General features: G+C 36.9%; 1 protein-coding gene across 1 annotated transcript in view; it reads right to left on the bottom strand.

Annotated features, from left to right (window-relative positions):
* Positions 1–18,591, bottom strand: part of LOC310642657 (V-type proton ATPase subunit S1-like) — a gene marked incomplete at its 5' end in the record, with an annotated part of 82,342 nt that overhangs the window by 12,430 nt on the left and 51,321 nt on the right. Inside the window, 3 exons of the mRNA XM_083366543.1 lie at positions 1,670–1,732; positions 2,830–3,074; positions 18,295–18,380. Coding sequence (XP_083222669.1) covers positions 1,670–1,732; positions 2,830–3,074; positions 18,295–18,380 — 394 coding nt within the window. The remainder of the gene's footprint in view (positions 1–1,669; positions 1,733–2,829; positions 3,075–18,294; positions 18,381–18,591) is intronic.

The raw sequence follows: 18,591 nt of genomic DNA, 5'->3' as shown, positions 1-18,591 counted from the left end.
GAGTCCGGCAAGGCTATATACTGTCGTCCTGCCTATTTAACTTATATGCAGAGCACATCATGAGAAAGGCAGGGCTAGATGAATCAAAAGTTGGAATTAAGATTGTCGGAAGAAATATCAACAACCTAAGATATGCAGATGATACCACTCTAATGGCAGAAAGTGAAGAAGAATTAAAGAGCCTCATGTTGCAGGTGAAGAAGGAGAGTGCAAAACTTGGGTTGAAACGTAACATTAAGAAAACCAAGATCACGGCATCTGGCCCTCTCAATTCCTGGCAAATAGATGGGGAAGAAATGGAGGTAGTGACAGATTTTATTTTCCTCTGCTCCAAGATGGGGACTGTAGCCAAGAAATTAAAAGACGCTTGCTCCTCAGGAGGAAAGCCATGGCAAATCTAGACAGCACACTAAAAAGCAGAGACATCACCCTGTCAACAAAAGTGTGTATAGTCAAGGCTATGGTCTTCCCAGTTGCAATGTATGGCAGTGAAAGTTGGACCATAAGAAAGGCTGAGTGCCAAAGAATTGAGGCCTTTGAACTATGGTGCTGGAGAAGACTCCTGCGAGTCCCTTGGACTGCAAGGCGATCAAACCAGTCAGTCCTAGAGGAGATCAACCCTGACTGCTCTTTAGAAGGCCAGATCCTGAAGCTAAAACTCAAATACTTTGGCCACCTAATGAAAAGGAAGGACTCACTGGAGAAGAGCCTAATGCTGGGAAAGATTGAGGGCAATAGAAGAAGGGGACGACAGAGAATGAGATGGCTGGATGGAGTCACTGAAGCAGTAGGCGTGAGCTTAAATGGACTCCAGAAGATGGTATAGGACAGGAAGGCCTGGAGGAACGTTGTCCATGGGGTCGCAATGGGTCAGACATGACTTCGCAGCTAACAACAACAACAACATTATAGATAGGAACAATCTAAGATGAAATAATGTAGCCGTACATATCAGTAAAGACACATCTAATAATACATCACTACATAATGAGAAATAATATGAAAAGAGTAAATGAGGCATGTAGAGCTGTAGGATGGAGAAGCAAGTCAGTAGATTTAAATGACAAAATCTGAAAGCAGATAGAAGCTAACGGCCTGGACTGAGAAACAAAATTGCTCGTCTTACAGGTGAAAGAAGCCTACTGCTGACCTAGCAAAACTTCAGGACTTTTTTTTCTTTTTGAACTGGTGACCTATCATTCCATGTTCCCTAAACATTCCAGAAAATCATTTTGCTTTCAAAAGTAGTCTGCTGTTACCTTCAGCGCACAGGGGGAAAAATCCTTATTGAACCCCAAACCCCAAACCCTGCAGGCTTAAGGAATACATTTCACAGTAATTTGGAGTCTACCTCGTATATGTATATGTATATGTGTATATATAGTATAGATAGATAGATAGATAGATAGATAGATAGATAGATAGATAGATAGATAGATAGATAGATAGATAGATAGATATAGAGATAGATAGATAGATAGATAGATAGATAGATAGATAGATCTATATAGATATATCTATATATCTACTGTATATCTCTATCTATCTATCTATCTATCTATCTATCTATCTATCTATCTATCTATCTATCTATCATCTATCTATGAAAAAAATAATGAACCTTATTTGCAATGTGATTCTCTTGTTTTACAACATCCTTCCAAACTACCTTATTTCCAGGAACTTGATTCCAATCTTTTCATTCTCAAAGTTGGTGTATTTTAATGACAACCTAATAGAAAAAAAAAGAAATGTTAACAGTTTATTTTCAAATACCGTATAATGAGCCAGTAAATATAGGGAAACACTACAGAGGGATGTATTTTAGTAATAGCATATATAGTGAATATATACCGTACTATATACTGATAGTAAATATAGGGAAATAATACATAGAAGCCTCCAAATAGGAGAATCTCTTCTTTGCTTGGCAAACAAAAGTGGAAAAGTTATCAATTGAACTAGATTCTACAATGATACTTAAGAATTCATTTGACTACAAGTATGCCAAAGGCTTCCTGGAATGAGCTCGTACAATTAAAGAATTGTCTCATAGAATGAGAATAAAGAATAAAAATTACAGCATGACAGAATGGAGTATACATGGAAAAGTATCATACATAACTGTTTTCGAAATGAAAGAAAGGAATATAAAAGAAGACCTAGTCATATGGTTTGTATTTAACTTGTATATAAGTAAAAAAAAAGTGTTTCCCACAGTTAGGCATTTTCTAGTCATCAGGCCTTCACTAACAGCAGATTAGCTGAGTTTGTAGTTCTATAAAAAAAGAGTGTTGGTCCATCAGCTTGTGCATGTCTGCTCAAAATTGTTTTCCAGATGTAATAGTTCAGCAGAAAACATGCATAGGTGCAGAAGCTTCCAGGGTTCACCAAAATGTTGAAAGAAGTACTGCCCAGCTTCTTCAAGCATGCATGTGTCATCATGATGCACGTGTAAAAAGAATTTTAGATTGGGTGTACAACTTTTGTCAACTGTTCCCTCTTGACTACAACTGTAGAGATGCTGCTGTAGAAAATGCCTTCAGTTAAATGTCTATAGGATTGTATCCCTAGTAATTTACAAAATAAAGTGAATGTAAAAATGATCAAAGCCTGGGATTGTAAGAAAATTTGTTTTAAAATGTAAAAAGCACAAAAAGGAACTGCACCATTTCATAATTACCTTGTTAATACAGTCAATCTTAATCTGAACTCTTATGGATTTTTGTATTTTAGCTATGCTATCTGTGATTAAAAGAGTGATAACCTGCTTGCTTAATTTACTATTAAAGAGGATTGGTGCTGAAATAATATTTTAATCCTGCTCACGTTGCATTGGTGTCTGAACAAAAAGATGAACTAGTGTTCACACCATGAAACAGAAATGTCGAATTCATTAGATTCATGTGAATGGTGGTGTTGACTGTAAGAGTGAAATTAGTTGCATAAAAAAGGATGCACGTGGTGTTGGTCCCATTGGTAACATTCAGGGGGGGATATAAGTCAATTTCTTCACTTTCAACAGACATTAATTGTCGCTTATTATGGTGCATTATATCATGTCTCACAAGTACCTGGAAGAGAAAACATATGAAACATATGGTTTATTTCAGCAGAAAACATAACCTGGAGATCAAATGCCATCGTTAGCCTCATTATTTATAACAACAATCCAGAAAGGTTAAGAATGGACAAGCACATTAGTGAATGTTGCTTGCTGAGGCTCCCTATTAATCAGAATGAGTTATGACATTATCATGGAAATAACACCAATTATGATGCATATGAAGTCATTTATTCCCCTGCCTCCTGGATGCCCAGATGTCAGGAGGGTCTCCCTGCACACTAGGCTAGGGGCACTCCTGAGAAGTCTTTCTCCTGCAATCGCAGCAAAAGTATGTGCCTGCATTTTGATTCTGAACATTAGCTTCTTTGGAAGACTTTTATCTTTGGCTTTTACAGAAAACAAAAGTTTGAGTTAATGGGCTGTCACAGATGTTGGGAAAAATCACCACAATTGGCATACCTTCCTCTAACCAAGCTAGAAACAGAAGAATGTGGCTTAGGTGAACTGACATCAACACTGCATCAAGCTGGATTAGTTTTTCTATTTCACAGTATTATTGAATGATCAGAATATTGCAAAGCATCACAAGGAAAGGGAAATAGAGAGAAAGGAAACAAACTGTAAATTGCTCAAGATCTTTGTATGGGAAATGAAAACTGTACTGGATAATAGTAACAGAGACCTAAAGAGAGCAATAGCCATAGCCATAGCACTTAGATTTATATATCATTTCATAGTGCTTTACAATCCTTTCTAAGTGTTTACAGAATCAGCGTATAAACCCCAACAATCTGGGTTCTCATTTTATCAACCTCAGAAGGATGGAAGGCTGAGCCAGTCAGAATCAAACTCCTGTCAGTGAACAGAGTTAGCCTGCAATATTGCAGTCTAACTACTGCACCACTGTGGCTTTTTATAAGAGAGAGCAGTATATTCACCATTACAGGCATCCAGTAGCGCAGCATCTTCAGTTATGTTATTGATCTATGTTGCTCTTAGAAAATTAATTCTTGTATGGATGCACCAAGAACTAAAAGACAATTGTTTAGCTCCCCTCACTCAGGAAGTTCTTTTCATCTTCATATAATTTAACAAAATATCATTAATTCTTTGCTGACACAATCCAATCAACCAACCAACCAATAATATGGCGTGGACATCACCACAAGACTTCATACAATTTTGGAAAGCTAATTCCAGCAAAACAGTGCTAGAATAGAAATTGAGTTCAGTCTTTGCAGCTTAAGGTTATAATACCTTGCTCTAGCACTCAAAGTTCTGCTTCATTTTTTCTCTGCTTCCTGTAGCCTAAAGCTACAGTTCCATGGCTGGCAGTATATATCATAATTAGCCACTATAGAAGATGGGTGTTCATTTAGAATGATAAGTAAGACCAGTGATTAACAGTGAATTATGAACTAGACCTTCGTGGGTCATTTAAAATATTTGGACACATCACTATATGTGAATACAGCCTGTATACCAGGAGTGTCAAACTCAATTTCATTGAGGGCCGCATCAGCATTGTGGTTGCCCTCAAGGAGCCGGGTGGGTATGGCCAGGGTGGGCGTGGCCTACTGGGTGGGCGTGGCTAGAGTGCATATGGCCTACTGGGTGGGCATGGCCAGCTCTACATCGTTTGCATCAAGAGTGCCTATGGGGGCCTGGGCAGGAGTGGGAGAGATCTGAGGGTCTCTGGCAGGAGGAGGGTCTCTGGGCCAGGACCAAGGCAGTGGGGGCCGTTCCCTCACTGTTTCCAGGATGGCTTCGCGGGCCGCATGAAACCACTTTGCGGGCTGGATCTGGCCCCCGGGCCTTGTGTTTGACATGTCTGCTGTATACTCTTGAATATTTAAGGTACTCCCTGAACCAGTCAAACCACATATAGCAGGTAATTCTGAAGTAATGCTCCCTTCCCTCTCTTTTTGGGAAAGCCTTTTTTTAAAAACAGGAGGAGTTCATTGCCTGATCAAAATTGCATGGCGGGGAAGCAAGGACATGTTTCTAGCCCTGTTCCACACACCCCCAGTATTACTTTTACTCCTTTGCTTGAAGATCTTTAGAAATTGCCATTCTTCTACTTCTAGTGGCAGTGACTATAGGTAGTTCTCAACCTAGAGCACTTTGTTTAGTGACCATTCAAAGTTACAATGGTGCTGGAAAAAGTGACTTATGAACGTTTTTCACACTTAAGACCATTGCAGCATAGACATGGTCATGTGATATCATATTTATGATGGTTGCAGTGCTCTGGGATACTATGATAGCCTTTTGCAACCCTCTGACCAGCAAAATCAATGGGGAAACCAAATCTTGTCACTGATTTCATAACTGTAATGATTCATTTAACAACTGTGGCAAGCAAGATCATAAAAAGGAGCAAAATTCACTTAATAAATTTCACACTTAACAAAAAAAAATCCTGGTTGTGAGTCGAAGAATACCTGTACTTTAGCTGATAACAAAGAGAGGAGAGGAGAGGAGAGGAGAGGAGAGGAGAGGAGAGGAAGTTGGACTGGATTTATCAATGCATGAGGAAATCCTAGAGCTGCAGGCTAGATGAGAAACTGAAAAATCTTCCAGGAATAAGGTTGTGGCACATACCATTTCCAGGTTGCCAAGAAAACCAAATGATGTACTTCTATGTCGTAACCAGGAACTGAATTTTCCTGTACTTGGGTTGGCTCTCTGATTCAGTTTTATTAGAATTGTTATTCAATATTTGACTTTCAACTACTTCAAGAAACATCCACTAATTGTCTCCAATGGGAACCTACTTCAAAATTACTGGAAGTTAGGAAACAAAGCCTGCTATGTTTCTCCTACAAGGTCATTAGCAGCTCTTTCCCAGGACATGTATGATAGGATGCTTTGACCATGATGGTATTGGTTCTCAAAGCCTGGAGGTTTCCTATATGGAGAACATTATTTCACAAAGTTAGACATTCCTAAATCAACACTTAAGTAGTACTGATTAGTTCTCATCATCTTTAATCCCGTGTTTATGAACAGCAATTTTCAGTTTACAAAAATGAAGCAAACAGTGAAGACCAAAGCATGGTGTAAAGTAATCAAACCTTAATCTTCTTTCTGTGCTGTTTGATTTCTCAGGGATAAACACAGCTTCTCAAGCAAACCTTTGATTAATGAGAAATGTTGATAGAAATCCTGAATAGAAAAGGCTCAAGCCCCATTGAAGTGAACTGAATGTGTGCATAATTGTGGGCTTTGGACTACAACTTTTATGTTTTCACCAATGAAAAGAGAAGCATGATTTGCATAAATTGGGTCATTGTTATGCTGGCTTTTGATGACAGCAGGATTATCAAAAAGTGTTATTGGGAGCCACTATAAATATGTGGAATTAATGGAATCAGATAGGACTGTGAGCAAATGCAGGGAGAAATATTGTGGGATGTGGGATATATCAACTGTGGGAATGATTTAAATCATATCTGGAAGAAGTTTAATTCATAATCTACGGTCCTGATTTTGATTAACCATGGAAGTCTTGAGGAAAGACAGGAAAACACCTTTTAAAAAAATAAGATTTATTTGCAGATCTGCCCAAAAACCAACATAGTCATATACACCTCCAGTATTACTTTTGAGAATTATTATTCTGCACGGGCATGAAAAAGATATTACATCCTGCAATCTTACGAAAGGATGGAAAATTTGTTTATGATTTTTTTTTCTGAATTAAAAATGTAGCTGTAATACAGTGACTACTTTTCCTATTTAGATAATATTATCAACAGCACAAAGGAAATTCTTTTAGCTTTTTAAATGCATGCAACACATTTACGTTCATTCATTTCTGATGCTTTACCCAACTTAAGTGCATTCTAGAACTAAAACTATGAGACAATTACTATGGTAACTGAGGAAGATGGATGTTTATGAAAACTCATCTGGAGTGCACTAGCTTAGGGAAGGTTGGTGTCAATGTGAGAGATGCTCAAATTGCAAAATGCAGTTATTGATACATCAGAAACGGCAAGAAGCAAATGGAATAAGGGCCAAAGTTACAACTTCTTTAATCCATCAAAGGATGTATCTTTTCAGGCTCAGGGACTATTTGGCCCACAAGCATTTAATAAATCCAGCCCCAGCACATAAAGAAAAGTTTCTCTTACTTGGATCCATAAAAAATTGATAACAATCCCAGTATACTCTGCATACAATTTCTGAGTATAGTTTAAAATTTCACAGGATTATAATGACACATACAACAATGGAATATCTGTATCATAGGACGAAAATGTGGAATTGTTTTGAACTTTCAGAAAAGTGCTCTGGACTAAAAAAATAGTATTAAATATTTTTACAATGATAACAAAGTATTTCTTTCAGGTCTGTTGGAGGGGTATTTCCATCAAGCAATTCATTAAAAAAGAGTTAAGCATTAGTTCTTAATACTTATTTAGTAAAAATTGAGAGGAAACAACTTGCAAAGATTGATGTGGAAATTAAGATGTCTGTGGTTGGAAGGTAACAAGTCTAATGCCATTGATTCTTCCATACCTCATTACCTACTGACCAGGAGGAAGCAGTAATGATTAAATAGAAAGTTAAGGACTTCAACTCTGTCCGTTTTTTTTATTGCTCTGCTGACTCTTCATTTAAGAGATGATAATCTGAGGTCAAGTCTTTCTACTTTTCTTACAGAATAGAATACAGAATGACTTGGAAGAGATCTTGGAGGTCTTCTAGTCAGTGCACAAATAGGAGACCTACAGGAGCACATATTCTTGGGGTTTTTTTAGCTGCTAGGCTTTGTTTATTCTTATATTATTTATAAATAAATATCTTTTCTGTTATAATTATACAACCTGCTTCACTAATCATTGCTCATGTTAGATTCTCACCCTCAAGAATGCTCATAGCACGCAAGGAACACTATAAATTCCAATTGCTTGAAAATTTAAATCAGTAAAATCATAGGCATTCTTCAGCTGCATGCCTATATAGTAAAATAAAGTCCAGCTGAATTCTTAAGGACTTGGTCAAGTTAGGCATAGAATAGCACTGAATGAACATGAAGTATGTCCTTCAATATTTATGTCTTGAACAAGGGATAGAAATGTTAATGCTTATCTATGCTTCCAGAAAAGTAGCCTTTTGTCCTCTTAAAATCAATACACCATCCTTTTATATCAAAAAGTCAACATATAGAAAATAAATAATTGAAGATCAATATCTAGCTTCAAAAACCCACCTGTGGTTAAAAATTCATTCTACAAGCAGATTCTGTAGAAGATTCAGTTGGAAGTAAATATACATATTTTTACAAAAAGGAATGCGAACAGTATCACAGTGTGTAGGGCCTGGCATTTAGGCATAAAGGAGAGGAACTTTAGTCCAAGGAAATGAAATCTCAGAAGTAAATGCAGATCAGGCAACCAGGTGGATGCTGCAGAGTGTCAGATTAGTTACTATTCACAAGAAGACTAGAGTAAATGGAGGTAACAGAGGCTGCATTTGCAGGCACACAGCAGGTGCTGTATTTTCAAAACAGGATTTACCTCAACATGTTGAAATTGGAATGGCTGCTTTGGCTTTTCACAGAGATGAAATGAAACTTTTAAGAAATGTAGCACTTCTTGAAAATGCACTCACTCACATTCATGAGTGACTTTGAGCACAGCAGGCTATAAGCCATTAGAAGGCTTTGCTGGCTGGAATTGTGACTTACACATACACTAAATGGGCACCATCTAAAGCTGCAAAACAAAAGCAGCCACCGAAAGATATGAATGAAAATTTGTTTTGGAAGATGATCACAGGAAGGTGTTGCCTATCCATTACAATGAATAAACTGCTCCTTGCGTTATTAAAAGTTGCATTAGAAGCTGATCCTGAAAAATGGGCAGGTTTGACTCCCTTCTTTTCAATGGCATGACAAAATAGCATGATTGTTAGGAAGTTCCAAGCTGGGATTACAGAGGAATAGGCCATTTCAAAGTCCTTTAAAATCCTTATTTTTCTTTAACTTGAATGCAATTCATCCCATTTCTGCATTAGTTTGCAAATTTTTGCTAAAGAAAGTCACCTTTCTTTTTGTGCAGCTGACTTGAACAATCATTTAGTCATTTTTGCCAAATGTCCAAACAAAAATTCTGGGAGAACTGTCACAATATGAATGGCATCAGCTCTGGAAATTTGGAGAGAAAAATGATACATTCCAGGTAATGAGCACAAACTAGGTTTTCCAAGTTGGCAGAGATGCACAAATTCAAATTATATGTAGCTTTTGAATCAGTCTTGATTCCTGGCAACAGTCTGGAGAATTCTATACAGTTATTTTTGTTGTTGTTGTTTTGCAACATTTTGGAGGTGGTTTGTCTTTCCTTCTCATTTTGGTTGAGAGAGAGTGATTGGCCAAATTGTAGAGATAGCTTCATGCCTAAGGTAGGACTAAAACTCATAGTCTCCTGCTTTCTAACCTGGTGCTTTTAACTACCATACTACACTGTTAACTCTTAGGTGATTACTAGATGACAACAGGGAGGTTTCTATTTTTTCCTGCTGCCATCTAAAGTCATCTAGAGTTTTTCAACCTAGCTCCAGAAGCCTTCATGTTTTCTATGAACTATCTGTTTACGCTAATTTATAAAAGTACAGGACAAATGTCACTTAAAGAAAATGAATTTATTCTAAAGTTAAAGAAATGACAACTTCTGTGTTGGGAAAAAAGTTTTAAGGCAGAAATAATTGTTTTAGATATCATACTTTATTAACCTATAGATAATAATAACAAGCTAGTAACTTCCACTCTTCCTTTCATCTTGTGTCTTGCCAAGACACTGTTAACCTTCTTAATAGTGACATATATTTAGCTTCAAGTACCTTGAAACAGTTCAGCTGTAATGATTCTAAAGTGTTCTTTGCATTATAAGGAGGAATCTAGCTGATCTAGCGAGCAAATAATTAAGTGTATTTTTACAGCTACATGCTACCATTTAGTGTTTTTTTTAAATGCAAATCAGTGCTCAGAGAAGGAAACAAAAAGGAAAGGTGTGACAGAACCAAAGACTTGCAGACAGGTAATTACATGAGTATCTTTGAGGGCTCCAGATGACCTTTTTGTTTTTGAGATTATAAGGTTGCACAGACCTAATGATTAACAAGGGAAATTTTGCTTGCATTGCCAATGTAAGCTAAAATATGCAGTGGAAATATGGAATGTTCTTGAATGGGGGAGGAAGAGCTTGTACCAAGACAAAGATCAGATAACAGGGGCCTGAGCCCAGGCCAAGGAAGTAACATGAGAAAACATCTCAGACAAGCCCCTCCCATGAAATGAAATGGAGGGAGGGGGGAAGCACATTCAGATTTACAAGACTCTATTATTGTAGCTGTTGCAGTAAATGTAGTCCTGACCTATTTATCATTGGTCTTATAGTCTGGTCTATATTGTAGGGCTGACAAATGTAACTTCCCTAAGTTGTATAAAATTGGCTTTGTAGATTTCAATACTTGTGGTGCTCCAGCTAAGATCCTGACCCTTGAACAAGATTGGAGAAATAATTGTCTCTGCATTGTGTTGTATTTTCTTAGGCCTTCTTAACTCTTTGTTTAAAGAAACAGATAAGTTTTTATCAATGGTGTCCACAGGACAGATGCCAAAAATGGATCATGTCATGTGTTCATGTGATCATTGTGAATCATGTGATGAAACCTCTACCTCTTTTAGGATGCGCCCCATGACACTGCATGCACTTGGAAAAGGCCTGTGCTTCCTTGCATCATTTTGACAAATGTGATGGACTGAGCAGGTGCCCTTGATTATTTCAGTTTATGAAAATATGTACCGGTATTTCCCAATTAATTAGGGTGTTATTTCAGAGTAGAGTAAAACACATCTTCCCTTCCTTGTTTTCTTGTGAAATCCAGCGGTTCTCTTAGAACAAGGGTAGGCAACCTTGGCTCTTTTATGACTCGTGGACTTCAACTCCCAGAATTTCTGGCTGGCTCAGGAATTCTGGGAGTTGGCTTCTGGTTTGCATGCGCAGCGCCAGCGGACATGTGAGAAGAACCTTCTCCCCACCATGCAATCTTTCTTCCTCGGAGGACCCTGAAAAGGGTCGAAAGTTGCCCTGGAGGGGCAATCACCATGAGGAGACCCTCCCTGTAATTGCGGAAGGGCGGAAGCCCTCTGTTTGATCCAGAGCAGCTCCTCTGGCCTGAAGAAGAAGAGATCGCCCATTAATATGGCCGATCATTAAGCCGTTCTCTGCCAAAAGCCAAAAGCACCATCAAGCACTACAAAGCAATCTGGAGGATTTGGGTGAGATATTACCTTTCTTACTCCCCCAACTATTTTCCTGTGGGACTTTCCTGAAACTTGTCTTCCCCCCCTCTTGAAAGAACGGCGACTACTTACTTAGGGAATTAAAATCTTAAAGCCTTAAAAGAAATGGAAATCATTAACTGAATAATTAAGCAATCTTATTTGTACTTTTGGAACTCTTGGGCTATTAAAAAAATCCTTATTTTTACGGGAACCTACTATCCTATCTACAATTAAAAAAACAACAGAAGCTGAAGAAAGCAACACTAAGATGGAGGATGCCAGAGGCTTTCAAATACAGTACATTGAGAATCTAGCCAACCAAACAATAACTAAAACACCAGACATGACCTCTTACCTGAGCCAGATGGAACTGGAAGAAGAAGAAGATCAGATTGAACTAATGACAACTATACTACACCAAACATTGAGAATTGATTTATTTAAGCAACAATTTAATGATTATAAAGGGGATAATTCTTTTGAAAAACTGACAATTAGTTGGTTTCCCTGGACTCAAACAATATGTGTAGGAAGAAAGGGAGACGCATTTGAGAATTTAAAGGCACTGATATGGAAGCCTGTTTGGCACAAAAAGAAGGCTAGAGTTAGATTTTTAAAAATGGGTTTTTTTTCCTACTTGCTGGGATTTCTAATGACAGAGCTTAACGTTTTCTTTAAATGGACCAAGGGAAGTCTTCAAAAGGTATAAATTGATTTTAGATTTAGATTTTAGATTTCTAAGGGAAAGGAAAAGTAGCTATTTGAACACAACCTTGAATTATATCATAGAATTTGGAATGATATAACAAAAGATTTTTTTCAATAATTGATGAACTATTAAGATGATGAATAGAATATATTTGTATAAAATACGAATGCACTGAAATGAACAATGTTTGTATTTTAGACATGATAATTATTATATAATCAAATAGGGGAAATGAGGGTTACCCGAAAATTAAGTTTTCTAGATACTTTAGGCTATTTTGGAACACTGTATTGCAATTAGGTAAAATTTAAAACACGACATGGATTTGTATAAGTGAAAATATATTGAAAATTGTTCTAATTGATTGTGTCATAATTAGAAATGTATGGATTTGATTATATTATCATAATTAAGGGAACTGGAGAGGGAACTCTTGTTGATGTAACCTGAGCTGATTACAAAAGATTTTGTTATTTGTTATTGTTAACTTTTGATCACCCAACCACCACATTGCTTCAAAAATATTTGGATGTAAAATTAGAAAATTAATAAAACTTGTTTTTTAAAAAAGGAATTCTGGGAGTTGAAGTCCATGAGTCATAAAAGAACCAAGGTTGCCTACCCCTGTCTTAGAAGTTCAAGTACTGCTATGAGTTTGCACTTTGCAGAAGGCTGCATACTATTTAATTTTTAATAATAATAACAACAACAATAACAATAACAATAAAGTTGGAAGGGACGTTGGAGGTCATCTAGTCCAACCCCCTGCTCAGGCAGGAAACCCTATACCATTTCAGACAAATGGCTCTCCAATCTCTTCTTAAAAACTTCTAGTGTTGGAACATTCACAGCTCCTGGGGGCAGGTTGTTCCACTGATTTGTTTTACTCAAATAATTTAAAAATAGTCTAGTGCAGGGATGTCAAACTCGCAACATCACGTGATGTGTCGCGACATATCATGACTTTTTTTCCATTGCCAGCAATGGGGTGGATGCGATTTCGGCATGACGCATCCAGCCCGCAGGCTGGCAGTTTGACACCCCTGGTCTAGTGAGACAGGAAGCTTTATATTTTGAAAAACAGTTCCACAACATAAAGACGTTCTCCAGCCACTGGTGGCAGGTGGTATAAGGGGTAGCAGGTGCAGATGACTATATTTAGGTCTTGACATACAATAATGCAACTTACATTTTTGGCATCAGACAGCAATCACATAATCACGTCATTTAATCAATGACATCATGATGCATTTGTAATCACTTTATAACCATGAATATCACAGATACTGTATCTATGCCTCCAGCCATTTAATGTAAGTCATATAATAACTTCAGGGAAATGAAGCTTCTCCTCAAGGGCACCAGAATAATTATTAAAAACCCCTCAAGCAACTGTAAATATGTATCATATTCCAAACTATGTAAACAATACTGTACTTACAGGAAGACTTAAGATCTGCCAAACAGAGAGGAGGATTAAGGGAACTACCAGTCTGCTTTTAAAAGTCTACACTAATTGTGAAATGACATAGCTCAAATTTCAATAACTATACCAAGCGGCTATTGATCACAGAAGCCTGAATCGCACAACAGAATCCATAGAGGAAAATCATCTTCCCTGCCTTTTCTTTAATATATCTGTTTAAAATCCTTCCTCTGTATACCAATCAGGCTGTCTGCTTCAGGCCAGGCTTTTTAATCACCTGGATCAATTGCGACAATTACTTTACAGGCCAGATCAATCTCAGCTATTTTGGTTCTACACCACTGAATGCAGGTCCCATATGAACTTCAATCCTTTTGAAATGTACACAATTATTATGCTCCAATGCAAAAGATATAGCTCAGTGACTTTGAAGATTTCATAATTCATCATGGTTTTCTTTTACTTCCTGCCTTCCAGATGCATTGTGAATGCATCTTACGAAAGCACAGGATTGGGAAAGGTTGCCCTAGTTAATTACTGTCAGCATTTGGAAAGGGCCATATTATACTTTTAGATAAATTAACAATCCTCTTCCCAGTATTTAAACAAATTAGATGCAGTCCATCTTCCGTACAGCTATTGAAGCACATTAAAACCTATCTATCTTGATTTGAAAGCAGCCAGGTAACCTGTCACTAAAAAGACCCCCTAGCTCATCTTATTGCTTTTCTCCTGTCAGTTTCTATATCTTGTTAAAGCAAATTGTGAAGATTAGTCCATTTTACAAAACTTCATTAAAAATGTTAATTCTCTTTTTTCTTCTATCTTAAGCCATTTCACTATCTCAGGATTGAACTAACAATATTCAGTAGTGATTCTTAAAAATCAACAATAAATGATCTACTAGTTTAAGACCAGAGTTAATTCAATGTTATGTTGGCTTACATTTCACAAAGACAGAAGATTAACGTTTTAATAGATAGACCCCACCCCCATCTCTTGTCATCCTGTCAGTTGTGTTGGCTGCTATCTTTACTTCTGGCCATCTCCATTTGTCCTAGATATTTCCAACCATAATACAGATGAGGAAGATGGAGTACTTTTGGCAAAAAAGATGTTTAATTTCTACTTCTCCACTGTCTTTTGGAAATCCTAAAATTAGCTACACTATTAGAAGGAATCTTCTTGTTGAGTTGGTTGCTAAGTCATTGGTAGGATGGATTAAACAAGATAGTGAAGGGTATCAAAAATGCCTGTTTTGGTAACTTCACTATTTTTTTGTTGATCAGCAGATCAGCTTTTTGAATAGCAATACAATTGTAAAAGTACAAAGTTTTTTTATCAGTCACATTAGCCAAAATCACATATGGTTGAAAATGTCTAGATGATGGCTAGAATGGTGATTGAATTCCCCCCCCCATTTTTAAAATGTTTATTATATGTAAGATGCACATAAAAATTAGGCAGAGCTTCATCCACACCATTGTGTCTACCATTTTAACTTTTTTTAAACCATACCTGTGGACAACTCCTATAGAACACACTTAGACAGTTTATTGGCATATCCAATAGGAACCTGGAAACATTTCAACATTGGAAGAAAGGCTGTTTTCCCATGCCTTATACTGAAAGTTAGTTATTGGGAGTGGCCCCCTCCATCCTATCTTTTGCCCTTGGAAAATATGGTTAACCTGAAGTTCTTTCTCAGACTCAGAGCTAGAACTTACAAGCTGATGCAGAAATGAGATTAGTCCAGATGTTCCATTTTTGTTTTTTCCTGCTGTCCTGTGGTTTTGTGCAATGTGTGTGTGAAACAAGGACAGAAAAATTTCTGATGGAAGGACAAAAATTAAGTGTAAGTAATAATAACAGAGAATATTGGTCTGCCAGCTTCCACAAAGATTTGGGATGTTCCCCACTGGCTGTTCCTCTGTATTTTCAGTGAACTGGCAGTGGTTCTTTTACCCATAATTCATGCCTGATCAGGCATGCTGATTTTCAGCACAATGAACAGGATAAAAGTATTCCATCAGCAATATACTGAGAAAGTAAGAGTATGAGTCTTTCAAAAGGTTCCAAACCTAGCTAAGCTTTGCAAGGGGAAAATATAGATGTTAATGTTTAAAGGAAGGGATGATTAGCAATTAAAGTGGGAAATTGAATTGATGAGCAAAGACAACAGTGAACTTTCTGGTACTGCTGCAAAATGAACAGGTACAAATTTGCTTCTCTCAGCCTTCAGGTAGATACAATATCTCAGGGGCTACCACAAAGAAGAGGGAGTCAAGCTATTCTCCAAAGCACCTGAAAGCAGGACAAGAAGCAACGGATGGAAACTAGTCAAGGAGAGAAGCAACCTAGATCTAAGGAGAAACTTCCTGACAGTTAGAACAATTAACCAGTGGAACAACCTGCCTCCAGAGGTGGTGAATGCTCCAACACTGGAGGTTTTTAAGAAGAGACTGGACAGCCATTTGCCTGAAATGGTATAGGGTTTCCTGCCTGAGCAGGGGGTTGGACTAGATGACCTCCAAGGTCCCTTCCAACTTTATATTATTATTATTATTATTATTATTATTATTATTATTATTATTATTATTATTATTATTATTATTATTACTAGGTAGTTGTATCTTGAGCAAGTGTGGTTCATTTTGGGCAAAAAACAAAGACAAACGTATCAGAAAATCCTAAAGAGTGGTTGATGTGATAGGAAATGAGAAACATCACCATTTGATTGACCCTGTGAACAAAGGCAATGTGGTACCTGCTCTAGTGTAAGTCAGTTTCTTCTCGTTTCTTTACAGTTTGATGATCTTCTAATAGAAGGTAGCCTGTATGTAAGTGAGTCAGGTATACTGCTACATAGCTGTATGGGCATTTAATAAAATGCCACTTCCATTTAAATTATATGGTTCAAAATAATCAATAGGAATCAATGGCAACAAATAGGTGGCATCAAAGAAATACAGTTGTTTATCTCTGTATCCAACATATAATGATTACCTAGCTTTTTTCAGCCCCTATATGATATATTTAAGGGATAATTCCACAACAGAAATCAAAATGAACTTCCTATATTAAACAACAAGCATTCATTTGAGCAATTGACCCATAAATGAAGAAGGATAAAGTGGTTAAGGCATCAAGCTAGAAACTGGGAAACTGGAAGTTCTAGTTTCATCTTAGGAACAAAGCCAGCTGGGTGACCTTGGACTAGCACTCTTCCTCAGTCCTAGGAAGAAAACAATGGCAAACCACTTCTGAACAGTATTTCCAAGAAAACTGCAAGGCAATTTCCAGGAGTCAAAAATTGACTTGAGAGCACGCACACACACACACACACACACACACACACACACACGAAAAAATGTTTCTATGTTTTCTTTCTATCATTTTTTGTTTTATTTTGTTTTTTAATCTCTACAACTGGGGAATAACTAACAGACAAATTTCTGTCTGAAATTGAGAGAAAAGAGAGATGTAAACTCTGGGCCCCAAGTCTAACCATTTAGCTCAAAACCAATCCTTTCATCCCAGCATTAATAATCAATTAAAGAGACAAAATAGACAGTATTCCTATGTTTGAAAGAGCAGACTTGTTCTGGTGCCCAAAGCTTTGTCCGCACAAGTTGTTCTTAGGCAGGAATCATCTACTAACATCCACTTGGGGTTCTGTGATCCACAAGGCAAACAACCTCCCCTTAGGCATCTCTTCCTACATATGTTGATGCCAAAATGTGCATTATTATATTGCAATGGAATCACTGGATTTTTCTACTTGTATAAGTAGCATTTAAACATATAAATGATATAGGTTTGTGTCACAATGTCACAATGGATATTTCATCACTTGTCTTTGCCTCACCCCCTCTGTGCACATTTGATTCATTACCAATATTGTTCTGCTTTTCACTACAAATGGTGGTGAACTAAAAAGAAGAGGCACAACTGCACATGTTATCACAAACTAACATTCATTTATGCTATCATTAACATAGTATTCATTAGGACACATTCCTAAACTGTAACAGAAGATTTTATGCATAAAGGCCTCTTGATAGCACCTTTGGAGAACAATATTTTACTCTTAGAATAAAATTGCTGCAAGCTTTAATCAGGGAGAAATAATAACTTCAGAAGCACAATTCAGGATTTCATTAACAGTAACCCCTAATAAAACACTTTAATAGTTTTTATTGGACAGAAGTATATTATATGCTCTAATTGGAACTTGCTGTACCTCTTGCCATTTTAATCAGATTTATTTGAAATCTGGCACATTTATAGAGTTCATCAAGTTTCAGGTTGTTAACAACAGGGGCAATAGTTTTAAGCAATAAAATGCTGAAGCTTTAAACCTTTGTTTTAAATCAATACCATTTTAATCACAGTTCTCTTGTGGAATGTGAAAAACAAATACATTACAGCAAAAAGTAATTTGCAGAAACATGTCCCCATTAGTGATATATAGTGACTTCATTGTGTCACCCAGTTTTCATAATTTTAAAGTAATCAGAAATTTCTTCAGGATTTGAGGTCTCTGTCCCTTTTTTACATTTGTCACACAATTGACAATGTATAAAAGGGGAGCACTTTTGATCACACGATCATGACTGCCATCTTGGGTTTTTAAATTCCCCTTCCACAGGAATCAGTGGGCTAAATTGCAGCTACTTTGGCACAATTGTGATTGGATATCTATCACCAGTTCATTTTGTACATCACTGGTAGGCAAAGGAATTAAATTGCAGCATGACATTTTATATTTCAGGTTTTGGGGAAGTACTGACCTGTGATGGTTGTTTTGCTGTATAAATGGCTAAAAATGGAATTCCTTGTTGCTGCAAAGATCTGATAAACCTTCCAATTATTTCATCTGTAAAACAGAATAATGTTATAATAGTTTATAATAGTTTATTAATGCTATTAAATTCATAGTTTGGAATATAGTGAAATATGTACCCCCTATTATTAATCTCTGGAAGTTCATTTTTACATAGTTAAATTGAAATTTAGCAATACAGGAGAGGAACATTGAGTTGCCCTAAAGCTTTTTGCATATCATCAGATGCAAGAAATTCAAAAGA

Source organism: Vipera ursinii, assembly GCF_947247035.1.
Source record: "Vipera ursinii genome assembly, chromosome: 6".
Classification (NCBI taxonomy): Eukaryota; Metazoa; Chordata; class Lepidosauria; order Squamata; family Viperidae; genus Vipera; species Vipera ursinii.
This window is presented reverse-complemented; position numbering and strand designations above follow the sequence as displayed.